The sequence below is a fragment of the Dromiciops gliroides genome, chromosome 1 (assembly GCF_019393635.1).
Source record: "Dromiciops gliroides isolate mDroGli1 chromosome 1, mDroGli1.pri, whole genome shotgun sequence".
Lineage (NCBI taxonomy): Eukaryota > Metazoa > Chordata > Mammalia > Microbiotheria > Microbiotheriidae > Dromiciops > Dromiciops gliroides.
Genome location: NC_057861.1, coordinates 631229544 through 631249086, shown reverse-complemented (window position 1 = coordinate 631249086; position 19543 = coordinate 631229544). Strand labels below are relative to the sequence as shown.

Below are 19543 nucleotides of genomic sequence, written 5' to 3'. Positions count from 1 at the left end.
ACACCCACTCTTCCCTCCATCCTTCAGTAAAACTTCCTATTCTTGTCCTAGAGGGATGACATGAGAGAAGCACATCCCAGGTCCTTTCCTTCCAATCATACATATGATACACAAAGATGTAGAAGAATACTGCTAAGATGGAGATTCCAACCTGTGATGCTGTTTCTACCACCTACATCTTCTCAGGTGTTTTCTAGCATCATTCCTCAGCAGCAAACTGGCAGTAAACTCCTGAAAAGGAAAAAGTAGAACCCCATAGGAAAAAGGAAGCAAATACATATTGGTTCTTTCAGCTTGAACAAAAAAACAATGAAGACTGATGTCACTTAAAAAACGAAACAACAACAAACCAAATGAAGACTATCAGATTCTGAGCAAAACCCTCTCACCCAGGCCACACATTTGCTTTGTTCTGATGGTGACAGGAAGATAGCCTGGTTCGATGGACATCGTTTACCTTATTATTTACAATGTCAAGCAGTCACTCTAAGCAGTCATATTCATGTTCTACTAGTTAATCACACAATTTTTCCTCCAGTACACAGGCTAACCTAGATTCAAATTCCCTTTCACTGAGTGACTCTTCAAACTATGTGAAATGGACCTGTTTGTCCAGATTTAGATCCCACCTGTTACCAATGGTTAAACAAGGAAACTAATGTAGTACTTGCACTTAATGGTAAGCACTGGATAAATGTTTACTGAATCAAACTAAGATCAGGACAATAGATTAGAAAGAATAAGAGGCAGGGAGAAAGGAGAACTCAAAAACCTGTATCTTTTTTTTTTTTTTGCGGGGCAATGGGGGTTAAGTGACTTGCCCAGGGTCACACAGCTAGTAAGTGTCAAGTGTCTGAAGCCGGATTTGAACTCAGGTACTCCTGAATCCAGGGCCGGTGCTTTATCCACTGCGCCACCTAGCCACCCCCTGTATCTTTTTTTTAAAAGAGACCAAAGCAGATTATCTATGAATGGTCATAATGATGGAAAACCAGGGAAAATTTCTTTAATCGTGGGTTCCTTTCAAATTACAAAGCATTGCTGAGAAGCATGTTTAACAATGAGGAAATCTTTATCAGTTGACATTAAGGTTATGAAATGATGGGGCTAGAGATCCATTCCTTTAGACTACATGTTTTCAAGTTGTCACATGGACTATTTAATGGCCAGATTGTACTTACACATCTGAAAAGGGAAATGTTCCAACTATAGCACTTATTAATCCAGAGCCAAGGACACATGTCCATGGTGTACTCAATAGTCTTAGTACCAGAGGTAGAGAGGGCAACACCAATGTCATTATGTTGGAATGTCTCTACAAGTTAGCTACATCTTGGCTAAAGATGGCATGTCCTCCGTGGTCCTGTCTTGTGAGAAGCAGCTAAAAACTCAGTACCATTAACCACTGTGGATCCACATCAGCCCACTCTGAGTGGAAGCACACCAGGGCTTGACAAGCTGGGTGGTGGGAAAACAAACAAAGCCAATGCCCCAGAAGCAACAGCTACTTGGTCTTTAGGAAGCCTATTTTAATAGCAGTGAAACTGCAGAAATGACACTGGTTCCTGTGCACAGAGGGCTTCTGAATGACCCAAGATGTTTCTTTAGAGGCCTTTTCTCTGTGACATTCTTCTGGTTACAAGTTTTTTTTTTGTTTGTTTTTAGTGAGGCAATTGGGGTTAAGTGACTTGCCCAGGGTCACACAGCTAGTAAGTGTCAAGTGTCTGAGGCCAGATTTAAACTCAGGTCCTCCTGAATCCAGGGCTGGTGCTCTATCCACTGCGCCACCTAGCTGCCCCTGGTTACAAGTTTTTAAGCAAAGGGCTGTATCCAACAGCAGCAAAAAAGGAATCACAGCAGGCAAGAGACTGAGATGCTTTCATTAGGAGGTCTGAGCCAACGTCCCATTCAAGATCTGCTGAGTGATAGAAATGAATGCAGGGAAAGCAGGGCTCTTAGGGAATTCCTGGATGAAGTCTTGGCCTTCCTCTAAACTCTTGGTGAGCTGAGGGTCCAGAGGCACACAGCCTATAAGGGAAGAAAAAGAGGAGGGCAGAAGGGGATGCTTAGTTAGATACTTGATAACAAGCCTACGACAGGAAAGGGAAAGCATATGGGAAACAGTCATTTTTAAATACTGATTAAGTCACTTTCACCTTTTTGGGCACTCCTAAATTTGTGATCATAACTTACACTTTCTCTTTGAATTTAGATTCTTGCTCAAGAGACCACAGGTCCATAAGACAAGACTCCAAAGAAAAATCATCATGAACGGGGGCAGCATGTTTTAGCAGCATGGTTTGGCTGGAAGGGCCTTGGTTCTTGCTAACAGCAGTGTTTAGCAGCACAGTGCCTGGCACACGGTAGGAACTTAAGATGTACTTGCTGACTGACTACAGTCAGAGACATGAATTCAAATCCTACCTGTGATGCTTCCTACCTATGTGACCCCAGGATGCCTATTTCCTCAGATGTGAAATAAGGGAAGGAAAGATTTAAGTAGATAGCCTCTGAGATGCCTTCCAGCCCTACATCTATGACTCGATTTCCCCCATTCTGTATTATGAAGCTGAACAAGGAGAAACCCTCTTATCTTTTATAAATATCTTCCAGTCTGTGTTCTTTTCTACCTAGCCATTACAATTACATTTAGCACTAAGGAATCTGTGTCACTCTTCTAATTCTTAGTTCTGCTCTTAAAATGACCAGTGACTTCAAGTAGGACACAAGGAATAATTTTTTTTTTAAGTGAGGCAATTGGGGTTAAGTGACTTGCCCAGGGTCACACAGCTAGTAAGTATTAAGTGTCTGAGGTCGGATTTGAACTCAGGTACTCCTGACTCCAGGGCCGATGCTCTATCCACTGCGCCACCTAGCTGCCCCACAAGGAATAATTAAAAAAATAATCTAAGATGGCATGGAAACTTACCCAAGTTTTAATAACTCTCTTCATAGTCAATTTATTATTGAGAATGAGGCAGACTCTACAGGTACAAAGAATGTCCCTGATATTCAACCCTTAATCTAAACTGAGGCAGCATGGCATTGTGGAGAGACTGATAGATGTGGAGTCAACTGGGTTTAAATCCATTTCTGAGGGGCAGCTAGGTGGCGCAGTGGATAAAGCACTGGCCCTGGATTCGGGAGGACCTGAGTTCAAATTCGGACTCAGACACTTGGCACTTGACACTTACTAACTGTGTGTCCCTGGGCAAGTCACTTAACCCTCATTGCCTGGCAAAAAAAAAAAAAAGAAAAAGATAAAGAAAAAAAGGGGGAAAAATTGATTTCTGACTCTTACTAGTAGTTTGATCCTGGGCAGTTAAGCTCTATGTAACTCAAGTAACTCCCCAGGACTTATCTATTAAATCACTTGGTTACAATCTCTGTTGGTGGAGGAAGATCCCATGCAGAGAAAATTACAGGACCTTCACATAATCTAAGCTGATGAGAGGGAATTACCCATTCCGTTCTGTCTGTCCTGCTTCTGCAGCCACTGCAGCTAGGATGATTACAGAGAAGATATTTTTGAAGGACTCAGAAAACCAGAAAAAGTGACCCCATAAATGATCCTAACTTTCAATTAATACTCACCTAAGAAGGGGACATTTGCATGTCTGGCCAGTTCTTCCCCACCTCCCTTAGAGAAAAGATTAGTGCACTCCTAGAATCAGAAAAAACAAAAAGTTGGCTATGATCAGAGACCTACATAATTAGTATTCTCAAAGATGATATTTCTCAGATTAGAGAGGGACAAGGGCAGGATAATAAGGGGTCCTTAGAGTACACACTGAGGGTTGCTAAAGTAGGGCCAGAGGTCAAAACCATATGTATGTTCCTTAAGAATGGTTTTTACAGTTTAAAATAATTTTAAAAAATTTATCCAAATCATTAAAAATCACTTAATTTATTCATTTATTCAAATAACCAAAAAGTATTTAACTTATTCAAATTTTTAAAATAAACATTCTTAACTCCTGGCCTATTCAAAAACAGGTAGTGAACTGGATTTGGCCCTCTGACCCTAGTTTGCCAGTCACTGGGTTTAGGTGAAAATAATTAAATGCAGAATCTAGTACAAAAGGAAAAGATCTTAACAGAAGACAGGCACTGAGGGGCAGACTTCATATATCATCTGGAAGACAAGAGGTTCAGTTCCATTTTATGCACTTACGTAAATTTCTTTTGAGATTGCTGGTCTAGCCCTACCCCAGAGGCTTCTCTGAACTGAATACATCAGAAAGAATGATGTTTTTATTCAATACTAGGTACGGAGGAAACAAAGATGGAGTAAGATATAGCTTCTTTTGAGTCCCACTGAACCGCATTACTCTGCTAGGATAATAAACTGCCTAGTGATAAAACAGGAAAAACCTCAGGAAAACTTCTCCAGGGCTCACCGAACAATGTGGACAGGCAAAACCACTCATGTTCTCCACAATTCCAATCACTCGTAAACCTGTCTTCTTGCAAAAGGTGAGCTCTCTCCTGACATCACCCACAGATACTGCCTGTAGATACAGAGAATCTATCATAAGTGGGTTGGCATGTTTACAGAAGAGAAGCAGGTAATAAAGTAAAGAGGGCCTTGTCTTTTTTAGTCTATATTCCTAAAGAGATACTTTACCCAAGGATTAAATGCTTTGTTAAGATCAGGGTAAGTAGAAGAAAGGAAAAATCAGCTAGCATAACATGCAGTCATTTAGGAGATATGAATTTCTATATAGCACCAAAGAAAATGGGGGCAATACATTCTTCTCCATTAGATAGTGACAGAAGCACTACTTTAACCTGGAGTCCAAGACCTTATTTTTTTAAAATTTTGATAACAATTTCAACATAATTTGTTTTCTTGTAAATCCTGTGTGTTTTATTTTAGGCATTTAAAAACATTATTAGGGGCAGCTAGGTGGCGCAGTAGATAGAGAACCGGCCCTGGAGTCAGGAGGACCTCAGTTCAAATCTGGCCTCAGACACTTAACACTTACTAGCTGTGTGACTCTGGGCAAGTCACTTAACCCCAACTGCCTCACCAAAAAAAAACCCATTATTTTGAGAAGGAATCTAGAGCTTCTATCAGAGATCCTAAGGGGGCCATCACACAAAAAATGTTTAAAAACCCTGGGACTGGATATTTCATGTTGTTGTTATTCAGTCATTTCAGTCACGTCCAACTCTTCTGATACCATTTAGGGTTTTCTTGGCAAAGATAGTGGAGCAGTTTGCCATTTCCTCCACCAACTCATTTTACAGATGAGGAAATTGAGGCAAACAGAGTTAAGTGACTTGCCTAGGTGTCTGAAGCTGAATTTGAACTCAGGTCTTCCTGAATTCAGGCCTGGTGCTCTATCCACTGTGTCACCTAGCAGCCCAGATGCAGGCAGAGACTGGTGGGAACATAGCACACCTGAGGAGTCGTAACCAAAATAGCACCCAGCGGCTTATAAGGGCGAAGAGCTTCCACAGCAGAAATGTGCTCATCAGAGGTCCCTGGAGGTGTATCCACAATGAGATAGTCCAGCTCACCCCAGGCCACATCAGAGACGAACTGTTTTATCAATGCTGCCAAGGCAAAATAAGGTAAAGTCACAGATCTCTTCAGAGGAGCTCAGAATCTCTCCACTATAAGTAATCTAATTCAGTGGTTACCACCTATCCTGCAGGTCCCAAGGAGCTTTTGCTGGGGGGGTCTACACACCCACAAACAAACATAGCTTCTTTAGACTGAAGATATTTCTTCCATATTACTATTTTTCAAATGTTTGCAGAGCCTGTTGTGATTACTAAAATATAAATCCATTTTAAAAGGATTATTACTTTCTGTCCTAATGTATTTTTCAGTCAATAGATTTCTAATAGTCTAAGAGGCCAGTACACAGGAGGTCTAAGGAATTCAAAGACTTCCTCATCCTCCTAAAGGTTGGGAACTTCTACTTTAATTGGACTTGGGTAAATAAGACTAAGTTCCTTTCTCTTAAGGTATTGTCCTAAAACTGCTCTAAAAGCTTCCCTAAAACTCCTGTTATTCCATTTAAGGATGACATTTTATAAGAGAATTACCAAGTCTGCTAAGCGTTCTCCCTCAGGATAGTGTAAGAGTTTCTGCTCTTGCCTAGAAAGCATGAAAACTTTACTAGGTTACTAGAGTTCTTAATGCTAATGTTCAGAGTCTCTGACTCCAAGACTTAACAATTCTCTACAATCAGGATGGCAAAGTCTGAGCCAGAGGGAAATGAATGAATACCCTTTCTCTTCTATAGGACCAACTTTCAACAAAACTGTGGATACACCTCCAGGGACCTGACGTTTGCCCTGCTTGCCGAAGTTTTCTCTAGTCCTTCACTATTTCAATCCTGCCGAATACTATTCTGAAGGAATGTATATAAGGCTGTAACAGCTTAAGACATGAGCCCTGCCCAACAGTATTTGCATGTTAACCTGACTCTTCAAGGCCCAAAGGAACACATTTCTCAAGTGGAATGGCAAGCACTGAATCTCATATCTGGAGGGCCAGTGAGCAGCTACCTACTTGTAACAAGTGGTCCTGCTCCTTGGAGATCTGTAGAACTGCCACTGAGAAGGGAGCTTCTATCTTGGCTACTAGTCCTAGGAAACAGGGATCAAAGCCAATCTTCAGCTTCTATCATCCTTCTGATCTCCCCAATCCCTTTAGTCAAAGCCATTTGGGCTCATTTTTATTCATATGTGCTGGGTCAAAACTTGAACTTTCTGGTTTTGAGATTACCTGACTCTTAAATTAAAAAAAGAAATGTATTCTTCTGGGGCAGAGCCAAGATGGTGGAGGAAAGGCAGTGAGCTCTCGAACTCATGAGACAATCACTCCAAAAAACATCCAAATAACACCATAGGAAAATGCCTGGAGCAGCAAAACTCACAGAAGAATGTGCTGAAATCATCTTCTAACCAAGAACGGCTTGGAAGGCCAGAAGGAGGGAGCTGCTGTGCTGATACAGGAGTCGAGCCCAACCCCACAGTCACCCTGACACAGATCCAGTCCCAGCAAGGCCTCACCAGAGAAGGAGACCCCCAGAGCCTCTGAATCAGCTGAAGCACCCGTGTCGTCTGGAACTAAGCTCACAGTCTGGTGAGAGGGCTGAGCCCTGGGCAGGGGAGAGACTACAGGGGTCTATGCTGGTGCTGAGGCAGAACTAGGGTTTTTCACCCCTGCTGGGAACCAGGAGGTAGGCTTGAGTAGCAGTGGCCCAGGTCGGGGAGGGGCACAGGCTCATCAGAGCTGACAACCACAACACACAAAGCTGGTTGATTAGTAAGTTGGTCTGGGGTCATGGGTGAGTGAAGAACCTGATCCTCCTTAAATCATACCACCTGGGACTTCTGAAGCTTAGGATACTGCAGCCTGGAAACAGTGCCCCACTTTAAGGAACTGAAAGTCAAGTAAAAGAAAGGCAAGATGAGCAGACAGAGAAAGGTGAGGACCATAGAAAGTTTCTTCAGTAACAAGGAAGACCAAGGGGCACCCTCAGAGGAAGATGTCAACATCAGGGCCCCTATATCTAAAGCTTTCAAGAAAAAAATGAATTGGTCTCAGGCCATAGAGGTGCTCAAAAATGACTTTGAAGATAAAGTTAAAGAGGTAGAGGAAAAAATGGAAAGAGAAATGAGGGTGATGCAGGAAAGGCATGAGAAAAAGTCAACAGCTTGAAAAGTCAAATTGGCCAAATGGAAAAGGAGGTACAAAAGCTCTCTGATGAAAATAATTGCCTAAGAATGAGGATTGAACAAATGGAAGCCAGTGACTTTATGAGAAACCAAGATACAATAAAGCAAATCCAAATGAATAAAAAAATAGAGGGCAATGTGAAATATCTTCTGGGAAAATAGGTCCAGGAGAGATAATTTGAAAATTATTGGTCTACCTGAAAACCATGATCAAGGAAAGAGCTTAGACATCACCTTCCAAGATATTCTCAGGAAAATTGCCCTGAAATTCTAGAAGCAGAAGGCAAAATAGAAATGAAAAGAATCCACCGATCACCTCTAGAAAGAGATCCCAAAAGGAAAACTCCTAGGAATATTATAGCCAAATTCCAGAGCTCTCGGGTCAAGGAGAAAATATTGCAAGCTGCCAAAAAGAAAGAATTCAAGTACTGTGGAGCCCCAGTCAGGATAGTACAAGATCTAGCAGCTTCTACATTAAAGGACCAGAGGGGCATGGAATATGATATTCCAGAGGGCAAAGGAAATGGGATTACAACCAAGAATCACCTACCCAGCAAAACTCAGCATAATCTTTCAGCAGAAAAAATGGGACTTTAGGGGTAGCTAGGTGGCACAGTGGATAGAGTACTGGCCCTGGATTCAGGAGGACCTGAGTTCAAATCTGGCCTCAGACACTTGACACTGTGTGACCCTGGGCAAGTCACTTAACCCCAACTGCCTCACAAAAAAAAAAATGGGACTTTAATGAAAAAGAAGACTTTCAGATATTTGTGATGAAAAGACCTGAACTGAATGGCAAATTTGACTTTCAAATACAAGACCCTAGAGAACCATAAAAATTGGAGCTGGGGGACATACCTGAGGTCATGCAGTGGGCAACTGTCTTGTGTCTGAGGCTGGGTTTTGGCTGGGATCCCCCTGGGTCCAGGGGTGATGCTTTGTCCACTGTGTCACCTAGCTAGGTGATGACATCTTTAGGGTTAAATTGAGGGGTGAAGGGAATGCACTGGGGGAGGGGGAAGGGCAGAGGTGAAATCCTACAAAGAAACAGGAAAAGGCTTATGGAGTGGGGGAAGAGATGGGAGAGGAGCAGGGTAGTAAATGAATTTTATACTCATCAGAAAAGGCTCAAAGACCTTAAACTCATCAGAGCTGCCTCAAGGAGGGACTAACACACACACACCCAACTGGGTAGAGTAATCTAATCTGGGCAGTAAATGATCCTAACACTCATCAGAATTGGCTCAAAAACCTCAATCTCATTAGAATTGGCTCAAGGAGGGAATAATGTACACACTCAATTGGGTGGAGTAATCTCTCTAACCCTGCATGAAAAGAGGAGGGGAAGGGGATAAAGAGAAAGGGGCAAAAGAAGGAAGGGCAGAGTGGGGGAGGGTACAGACAAAAGCAAATCCCTTTTGAAGAGTGATAGGATGAAAGAAGATGGATAATAGAATAAATATCATGGGGAAGGGAATGGGATGGAAGGGAAACAGTTAATAGTAATCATGAAAAAGAGAAAAGGGGGAAAAATTGTACAAAAAATATTTATAGCAACTCTTGGTGGAGGCTAAGAATTGAGAATCAAGGGAATGTCCATCAACTGAGGAATGATGGAAAAAGCTGTGCTATGTGATTGTAGTGGAATGACAAACAGGAAATGACAAACAGGATGATCCCCGAAAAACCTGGAAAGACTAATGTACATCGATGTATAGTGAAGTGAGCAGAGCTGGGAGGACATTGTGCATAGTGACAGCAGTATTGTTCAATGAGCAATTGTGAATGACTTAACTACTCTCAGCAATGCAATGATCCAAGACAATCCCAAGGAACTAATGAGGAAGCTTACTATGCACCCCCATAGAAAGAATTGATAAAAAGAACACTTGTGGATTGTACATATATAACCTGGTTGTGATCTTGTGGAGGGGGGAGGAAAGGGAGGGAGGGAGGGAGAAAAATTTGGAACTCTAAATCTTATGAAAATGAATGCTGAAAACTACCCTTATATGTAACTGGAAAAAATAAAATAAATGTTTGTTGCTAAAAAGAAAGAAAGAAAGAAATGTAACAGAAATCATGATATGAACATACTTGGCCTCTTAAGAGTGTGGAAAAGCAAACAGTAAGCTTTTAAAATGAGGCATAAAATGAAAACTACTTGTTCGTATTCTTAAATACTCCTGACTATTCATTTTTTCCCTCAATTTTCTCTCTCAAATACCCAAAGGGGGAGGGGGAAAGGGGTGGATAGATCAGATGGATTCAAAGGTACTTTCTAGCTCTAAACTCTGGATTCTACTTTGGGAAGGATTTCATGCTAAGTCCTGCAAAATGCCCTGCGAGGTAGCAACTCCTGATCAAAGAGCAGCCAGAGTTGTTGTCACAGCACAAACATAGCCATACCATTTTTCTTGGGGCCTCTCCACACCACAGCCTCATCTGGCTTCTCCAGTAGGAAACCCACAGACATGAGGGAGATGGTTTGCTCTTGGTCCACAAACACAGGCACCCAGCCATTGTCACACTGGTGCACAGCCTTGTCTTGTACTTTTAGCATTCGTGGGATGCTGGGACCACAGAGATCCACGTCCAGAATCCCAACCTGTGATAAGACATGGAGTCCAGTTCAGGTAAATTCAAGCAGTGCTTGAAAATCCTCAAAGAGCAATGTCTGTTTTAGTGCTTGATACAAACCAACCAACCAAAAAAAACAAAGGCAAAACTCAGAAAATCCACCACTACAATGCTGTAGCATAAACCACTGCCATGTCATTGGAGAAGTCAGCCATGAGAATTGGGAATTGAGGTTTATTTTAAGTATAAAGACTTCTTTAAAACAGTGAGAGATATCTTGCCCAGTAGAGTGTGAGACTATCAAGGTAAGATTAACAATATCCTACAGAGTGGCTACAGCAGACGCTCAAAAAGTTCAATGCAGGTACTCACTGGTCAAAGAAACGTGGATATGCAGTCCCTTAGGACTTCAGCCCAGGCATGTTAGCTATTATGAGAAAAGATCTAATAACATTTCATTTTACCTGATGAAGAGTTCAGTTGTTGTAAAAGAAAGAAAATGAACTCAGCAAGAACTCTATAAAATTACTGATGGACTGGGCAGAGCAGAGAGTGGCATCACTCACCTTCTTGCCTGAATGCCGGAGGGCCAGGGCCAGCTCTGTAGAAATGGTGCTTTTCCCAACCCCTCCTTTTCCTGAAAGGACCAAGATGATCTGCCTAATGCCAGTCAGATTTCCTGTCTCTTAAGGACATAAAGCAACATAATGTTCTTGTGAGTGAAATGGGAACCAGCACTTATATTCATTTAGTTCAGGCTTTAATCTGTTTCAAACCACAACAGCCTCACAAAAACATTTATGGATATCTTTGTTTTAGCATCACCTACATTTCCTAATATATCCTGTCATACAACGCTTCCTAGGGAGCCACTCTTTATAATAAACAATAAAAAAGATTTTTAAAAATAACTTTAAAAATCACCCACTAACCAACCAATATGTCAAACAAGTCAGAAATTAAAGGTTCCACAGCCACAGTCACCCACTTCAGCAAGGGGAGGGAGCTGTAACCTTATATTTCTTCTTTGGGGCCAAGCTTGGACATGATCAATCCATAGTGTTGATTTCTGATCTATCTTTTAACAGTTCCCTGCATCTAGTCAATATCTTCTTTAATTCCTGCCTTCATACCACCACCAGATTAGTGTTCCTGGTTGCCTAGATATGACCAACCCATTCCTCTGCTCAAATACCTTCCATGACTTTCTTCTGCCTATCAAATAAGGTTCAAAGTGCTTAGTCTAGCATTGAAGCCCACTGACAAGGTGTCCTCAACCTCTCTTTCCAGGCTTTTCTCACATTACATCCTTCATTATCTTATATTTTGGCCAAAATGGCCTAAATTGCCATTCTCTGAAACATGCTTTGCCCTTTCCCATTTTCATGCCTTTCTTCATTCATAGCATTTCCTTTACTTGGAATCCCTCTGGCCCAGCTCAAAGTCAACTTAATTTTTTTTTTTGGCAAGGCAATGAGGGTTAAGTGACTTGCCTAGGGTCACACAGCTAGTAGGTGTCAAGTGTCTGAGATCAGATTTGAACTCAGGCCCTCCTGAATCCAGGGCTGGTGCTTATAAACGCTGAGCCACCTAGCTGCCCCCTCAACTTAATTTTTTAAAAATTATGAACTTAACCACAAAATAAAATGAACATTTCCTTATATAAAGTATTGATTAAGGAAAGGTTTTTAGTTAACATTCCAGAAAAATAATAATTTAATCTTCTACTAGAATGGACCATGCCTATCAAGAATCAATAACCAACACCTTAATCCTTTTCATGGTCACAGTGCTCTCAACCTAGGCTAATGGGAAACTCAATGATGTTAGCTAGACAAGAGATACTTCTTGTAGTTTAGTTTTTGTTCTTGACCTCTTCTCTCCCTAGTTTGGTTATTAACTCTTCTCTTATCCATAGTTGAAAAAGGTATTTTCTTTCTTGCTCCTCTAATTTTTGTTGTTGTTGTTTTTTCGGGGCAATGAGAGTTAAGTGTACTTGCCCAGGACCACACAGCTAGTAAACATCAAGTGTCTGTGCCCAGATTTGAACTCAGGTCCTCCTGAATCCAAGGCTTGTGCTTTATCTACTGAGCCACTTAGTGCCCCCTCTAATTTGTTTTGTTTGGTTGGGTTTTTTTTTAGTGAGGCAATTGGGGTTAAGTGACTTGCCCAGGGTCACACAGCTAGTAAGTGTCAAGTGTGTGAGGCCGGATTTGAACTCAGGTACTCCTGACTCCAGGGCTGGTGCTCTATCCACTGCACCACCTAGCTGCCCCTTCTAATTTTTTTTTTTTTTTTAGTGAGGCAATTGGGGTTAAGTGACTTGCCCAGGGTCACACAGCTAGTAAGTGTTAAGTGTCTGAGGCCAGATTTGAACTCAGGTACTCCTGACTCCAAGGCCGGTGTTCTATCCACTGCACCACCTAGCTGCCCCTTCTAATTTGTTTTTGATGTAACTTTTTATATCTAAGTCACATGTTCATTTGAAACTGTTAAAAGAGCCTGTTGTTTTTTGTTGTTGTTGTTTTGCAGGGCAATGGGAGTTAAGTGACTTGCCCAGGGTCACACAGCTAGTTAAGTGTCAAGTGTCTGAGGCCGGATTTGAACTCAGGTACTCCTGAATTTAGGGCCAGTGCTTTATCCACTGTGCCACCTAGCTGCCCCTAAAAGAGCCTGTTTTTAAGAGTTAAAAGTGACCTAAACAATCTAGCTTTAAGGGTTAAAAGTTAGAAGTTGACACTATTATCTATTTTATTGGGGGGAGGGGGAAATTTGCTATGGGATGTCTCTCCTTCAATACAAAAGAAACAGGAAAACTCCAGGAAGTTGGATTATCGATTAATACAATTAGCAGGCAATTAAATTTGGATTGACTAATAAAGAAGGTAGTACAGTCTTTGTAAGTACCTTTTCCTACCTACCTACAGTACCTGAGGAGAACAAAACTTATTAGTGAAAGCTTTTTTATAACTCTGGCTCAAGTAGCTTTGGAGGGGAGAAAATCTCTCTCTCTCTCTCTCTCTCTCTCTATATATATATATATATATACGCGCATAAAATGCATAATATATATTACATATAACACATTTATATATTAACTGGTCAGATGATTCCCTCTATCTGTGTATTACCATTACCTACTGATCTTATGTGTCACCATGTTGAGTAAATATGAGTGCATTTTACCTGTGTTTTTACCTTGTGCTCGTTTATTTAGGCAGTAGCTTAGTAAGGTGAAAATTCTCACCACAGAATTTATTCTGGTATATGATGTGAGAAGCTGGTGTCAGTATCACTTCTACCATACTGAGATTGGTTCAGATGAGAGAATTAAAATGATGCAGGATTTGTATCAAGAATCAAAGGAAAGGGGCACTAGGTGGCGCAGTGGATAGAGTACCGGCCCTGGAGTTAGGAGGACCTGAGTTCAAATCCAGCCTCAGACACTTAACACATACTAGCTGTATGACTTTGGGCAAGTCACTTAACCCCAACTGCCCTGCCCCCCCCCAAAAAAAAGAATCATAGGAAAAAAGGTAATAGGAAGCAAAATCCTCTTTTCTGGAAAGGTAAAAAGAAACAATCCTCTCATAATTTCTATCTAAAACTTTTCCCCTGGTGTAAATAATCATGGGTGAAGAAACCCTAAACAACTCTGGCAAACTGTCAAATACTCTAAATGTTTATCGAACCCAGGGAACTGAATTGCAGTGGGGGTGTCACCGCCCCCTCCTCCAAGCTAGACAGGGAGAGGTTAGAGAAAGGACTGGATTAATAGGGGCGGCATATGGGGGCCCCAGGATCTAGAATGGCTGCTAGAAGAGGTGATGGGAGACTAGAGTTGAGGGGCAATATCACTAAGAAGGTGCTTAATAACTGTTTAATGACAGATCTGTGGTGGGAGGGGATGGGCCTGACTGTGGGAGATGCCATTCTCGGGGCGTCGTGGTGGCGGAGAGAGGAGGGAGAGTCCGGCCGTGTAAAGGCCGGCAGACTCGGGATGGGGGTCGTCCTAGGTGAACAGGACAGACGGAGCCGGGGTCACGTGGCGAAGCTGGCCTGGACAGGCGACGCCGAGGCAGACAGGATTTGCTGAGGTGCCAGGCCCCAGGACTGTAAGGGACTCGGGCACTGAGGTTGGCCGCCTCCACCCTCCCCAGTCCTGCCTGGTCACACCGGCGCTAAATTCAGATAGTGCCGCCCTCCCAAACTCACCCGAGGCCCTCAACTCAGGGGCGGCCCCGACTCCACCTCTGGGCGGTCCCGACTCCACCCCTGGGCGGCGAAGGGAAGAACCCTCGCCTCCCTCGGGAGAGAAACTCGCGCATGCTCAGTCGTCGACGTCCACGGGGGACGCCTAGTCCTCCTGGCTCCCGCAGGCCCGCCCCGACTCCGGACTGAGCAAGTGATTTCACCTTTCAAGGTAAGAGATTTGGGATGGCGAACCTCTCGGAAGAAGCTCTCAGAGAGGCTCCTCTTGAACTTACTCACCCTGTGCGGTCTCCATTCTGCCGGGCGCTACCTCACGTCACAACTTCCGCCTCCATCTGCGTACACACACCCCTTCCCGTCTCCCGCCTAGAGTGAAGGACGTTTCATCCAATCGGAAGCAATATCTCTCCCCTTCTCCCTCCCCTTTGTCCTTGTCCTCTCTTCTTAGCCAATCAAATCTCTGAAGGCGTGCCTACCACCAGGCCCCGCGACTCCTGGGAAATGGAGGTGGGCTTTCTTATAAATCCAAAAAAATTGGCTACTCCCTCAATTATTGGTCCTTGGGCCAATGTGCGTGGTAGACTTGGCTCTGACTTGCTCCTATTTCTCCAATGGGGAAGCGGGTTGACGATTGACAGAATATTTAGCCACTGGCCCCATGAATCCCCCCCCTTCTTCCATTCCCCTGAGGGTGGCTCATCCAACGGAGATGGCGATCTAGGCCTGACTCTCCTTCACTCAGGCGAGGGACCAATGGGATGGTGAGGGTGGGACTCGGGGGAGGAGATTGTTTACGTCTAGCTCGGGAGGGGAAAGTAGGTCAGAGCGCGGGGCTGGAGCGGAGCGCGGCGGTGGCGGCGCCTGAGGTAAGATCCCGGGGTGGGGCCCCGGGTGGCTCCCTAGTCCCCGCGCATCCCCCCGGTCCCTTGACTCCCTCAGCGCGGGTTCCTTTTGCGCTTTTTCTCCGATCGGCCCCATAGGCATCTTTCCCGATCTCCTTCCTCTTCGCCCAGCCCCTGGCGCTCCCGAGCGGGAGCGGACCGAACGGCTTGCACCGCCCAGTGGGAGGGTGTGCTAGCGGTTGGTGCGGGAGGGCCCGGGGTGGTGGGGCGGGGCGGAGGCCGGGCCCTGGAAGTCGCGGGCTCCACTGAGTGAGGCCCAGTGGGCCGCTCACGGAGAGCAGGGTCGAAGGGAGAAAGCGGGGGAAGTCAGTCCGACCCGATCATATGTGGAGAGGGACAAGCCTGGACTATATGGGCGAGCCGGAGCCGACCTGGCGGGGAAGCGGAGCCTCATGGTTGGCCCCTGTTTGGTCAGAGGCCTGTGAACTTGGAGGGAAAGACTCCGTGTGCCGGGCCCGGCTGGGCAGGACCAGGCTGCGCCGGCTTGGCCTCGGGCGGAGGGAGGCGGGGCCGCAGGCTTGTCCTCGGTGTGTGCGCGTGTCAGGCCCCGGGGGGCGGGAGGGGGGGCGCTTGACCGAGGCCAACCAAGCCCTTCTTAGCGTTCCGTCCTTCCTGGTGCCCGGGAAGATCGGCCGGCGGGGCCCGGGCCTGGAAGTCCCTGCCTTCCTTTGTTCCCACTTTGGGGGCCCTTGGGTCGGGGACTGAGGCCGCTGGTTGCCTGACCCCGGCCTCCTCCGAGGTGTTCCCGATCTGGTCTTGTGGGTGTGGACCCGGAATCAATCTGGACCTCGCCTCAAGGTCTGAATCGAGAGCCATCCAGCAATTTCCTTAGAGACCAAAGGTCAAGAGAGACTGGCCTGTGCCCACCTTGAGTCTAGTGCAGAGGACGTGGCTTCTAGACAGGTGACCCTGATGCGTGGTGAGTGCATCCTCCATGTCCTGGGTGCGAGCAGGGGAAGGCCGTTTGTGATCTGGAGAATCCAGGCTGGCTTTTTGAAGGTGGGGTTTTGAGTCGTGCTCCAGAAGGTGGGTAGAAATTCTACAGGTGGAGTAGAGTAGAAGGCATTAGAAACATCAGGCAGCAGTGTGAACAAGCATGCAATCATTAACTTGAATGTGAAGGGGAGGAAAAAGTGTGAAGTAGAACTTTAAGGGTGGCCCCAGGTTGTGCAGGTCCTTGAACACCCGAACTTAAAAGGAGAGGTATAAACATAGGGGCAACCGAATCAGATCTCTGCTTAGAGGAAAGCTCTGAAAGCTGCGTGAAGGGTAGAGGGCAGGGAGTTATGGCATCTTCTAGTTTTTATGTTTGAAAGTCAGTTATCCTCCTTTTTCAGTCCTAAGTGTGGTTGACAACTGGGAGAACTGCTCAACCACTTAATGTAACTTAGCTCATCTAACTTTGGATAGGGTGAATTCTGGATCTCTTCTTGACACCTGTGGCTTTGAATCTGTCTCTTTTGTAGCAGTCTACAGTTTTTATCTGATTTGAGGTATGCTGGTGAGAGAGAGTCTTTGTGTAGTGGGGAGTGTTAGACTTGAGTCAGAAGACTGGAGTTCATATTCTGGCTCCAGCGATTATTAGCAGTTTCTTCATCAAAAGTGTGGATGATAGGTAATCCCCCCTCCCCCGACTTGTTGAGGATCAAATGAGACAATACATGCAAATACCCACTGTATAAATGTTAGTATTAAGAACACTGGGAATTTGAAATCAGGAAATGTGCCCATTTTACCTCTCAGCCTTGCCTCATTTATAAAATAGGGTTCTGTTTACACTATAGTGGACAGGAAGTCTGAGGTGTTTTCTTTTGAAGTTAAGAAAGATGGTATCAGTGTTGCATGATCATGAACATGGTTTTATTGGTTAACCCAGGAGTGAGCAGGCTGTGAGGGATTTGTATGTGCAGACAAAACACTCTGGAATCTGATTGGTAACAATTTATTACCTTTTTTAAAAAAAAGGTGTGTGTATATACATACATATATACATACACACACATATATACACCTTATATATATATATATATATATATATATATTTTTTTTTTTTTTTTAGTGAGGCAATTGGGGTTAAGTGACTTGCCCAGGGTCACACAGCTAGTAAGTTAAGTGTCTGAGGCCAGATTTGAACTCAGGTCCTCCTGAATCCAGGGCCGGTGCTCTATCCACTGCACCACCTAGCTGCCATCAGGGTAAAATAGTTTGGAATTTGTCTGTCAATTTGAGCACCTTATTCAACATGCTCTATTAACTACCACTAGGAAGGAAGGAAGCTTTTATCATCTATTCTCTGGGACAAGAATTAGTAATTTCATTTATCTGAGTATAGTTCAGTCAGTCAAATGTTTATTAAACACCTATGTACTAGATACTGGGGATACAAAGCGGGGAAAACTTCCTCTTCTCTTGGAGGTCATAGTTAGTAGTTGGCAGGAAGAGGTTAAGTGACTTGCCCTGAGGTCCAGCAGCTAATACATTCTTGAGGCCAAATTTTCTGCTGAGGAGCCAGTGGTCAGATGTCCACACTAAAGCTGGCATCAATATAGTATAGTGAGCACCTAACACCCCCCCCCCAAAAAAAACCCTCCAAAAACCCACCTCAAAACAAAAACAGCAGGTAGTAGTTTTATGGTGAGGGACCAGTATATTGTAGCCTGAGGAGGATGGGAAACCCAATCAAGGAGGAAAAGCTATATCTGTTTTAATATTGTTTAGGGGTTTACATTATTGAGGTTAAGCTGAACATCATTTTTCCTGGCTCTCCTTTCTTTACTTTGCCTTCATTCATACAGATCTTTTGTTCATATGGACTATTTTTGCCTATCCTGTGATATAGAGCTTTCCAAGCTCCTTTTGGTCTGATCAGCCACAGTTGGATACACTGTACCTTGACCCCAACATAGTGATGTCATTTTGGGCCTCTTCAAGAATGAAGGACAACAACCAACTTAACAAATCTTAAGGCAGCTGAGGCTACTCTTCAAAGACTGCTGGACCTGGAGTCAGATCCAAGTTCAAATACTGCCTCAGACACTTAACCTGCCCACCTCAGTTTCTTTGTCTACAAAATGGACATAATAGCACCTAAATTCCAGGGTTATTGAGAGGATCAAATAATTTATTTGTGAAAGTGCTTTTACCATAAAGCACTTTGTAATTGCTGGCTCTTTTTAGCGGGCAGGTCTACTCAAAACCAATTTGAAAGTCATACTGCCTAGCAAAAGAATTGATAATAGTAGAGTTGGGTTTTTTGTTTTATTTTAGAGGAAGTTGTTTATATGGTCTTAAGTGATATTTTAATATAGCTAAACTGTGTGAATTGCTCTGCATTTTAGGGATCTTTGTAAAGAATTGATGTTCTGGGGGCAACTAGATGGTGCAGTGGATAAAGCACTGGTCCTGGATTCAGGAGGACCTGGGTTCAAATCTGACCTAAGACAATTGACACTTAGTAGCTTGTGTCACCCTGGGCACTCATTGCCCCCCCCCCCCAAAAGTTGACCCTTCTATTACTCCTCTTACCCCCTCCCCAATCAGTCTATACCCCACTCTAGGAGCTCTTTGTCTGGGGAGTTGGGGGAGACTATGCAAACAACTGTACAGATTAGAGGTGTAGAGGATAAATTGGAGGTGATCTTAGAGGGAAGGCACTGTTAAAAGGAGATTGGGAAAGGCTTTTTACAGAAGATGAGATTTTTGTTGGGACTTGAAGCCCTGAAACAGATGAGGAGTTAGAGAATTTCACTGAATCATAGTGTATGTAGAAGAGAGGTATAAAACTGGAAAAGCAGGATAAAGCCTCTTTTAAAATTATATTTATTTTTTTGTGGGACAATGAGGGTTAAGTGACTTGCTCAGGGTCACACAGCTAGTGTGCGTCAAGTGTCTGAGGTCAGATTTGAATTCAGGTCCTCGTGAATCCAGGGCTGGTGCTTTATCCACTGTGCTACCTAGCTGCCCCCGAAAAAGCCTCATTATGAAGGTTACTTAGCTGTGTCTGGAACAGAGTAGTGCTTAATGAATGCTAATTGACAAAATTTCCAGAGAATCTTATTTGAACCTGGAGCTAATGGGGAGCCCATGGAGTTTTTAAATAAGGACCAGGAGATTTTGAATGGTTAGTAAAAAGCAAACCTAGGATTTTT

The 19543-nt window shown here is 43.9% G+C and overlaps 2 protein-coding genes across 8 annotated transcripts in view; one reads left to right on the top strand and one right to left on the bottom strand.

Annotated features, from left to right (window-relative positions):
• Window positions 1–981: 981 nt before the first annotated feature.
• NUBP2 (nucleotide binding protein 2) lies at window positions 982–14903 on the bottom strand. Of its 3 annotated transcripts, none has more exons than XM_043977477.1 (7): window positions 14773–14903; window positions 10848–10966; window positions 10111–10309; window positions 5408–5562; window positions 4401–4511; window positions 3595–3664; window positions 982–2028 (listed from the first exon to the last, which is right to left on the bottom strand). In XM_043977477.1, exons 1-7 carry the CDS (start codon window positions 14786–14788, stop codon window positions 1883–1885), a joined length of 816 nt encoding a protein of 271 aa, XP_043833412.1. In that variant the 5' UTR covers window positions 14789–14903; the 3' UTR covers window positions 982–1882. The 3 variants fall into 3 exon arrangements, with proteins under 3 accessions (XP_043833412.1, XP_043833413.1, XP_043833414.1); XM_043977478.1 differs by lacking the exon at window positions 14773–14903 and adding an exon at window positions 14497–14717; XM_043977479.1 differs by lacking the exon at window positions 10848–10966 and having other exon boundaries at window positions 14773–14877.
• Window positions 14515–19543, top strand: part of SPSB3 (splA/ryanodine receptor domain and SOCS box containing 3) — an 18539-nt gene continuing 13510 nt past the window's right edge. The window contains exon 1 of one of the 5 annotated variants that reach the window (XM_043977473.1): window positions 14515–14704. The gene's annotated coding sequence lies outside the window, so the exon portion shown is untranslated. Of the gene's footprint in view, window positions 14705–15254; window positions 15360–15607; window positions 15923–15999; window positions 16315–19543 lie in introns of those variants that run through there. The other 4 variants (XM_043977470.1, XM_043977471.1, XM_043977472.1 and 1 more) reach the window with 4 other exon arrangements.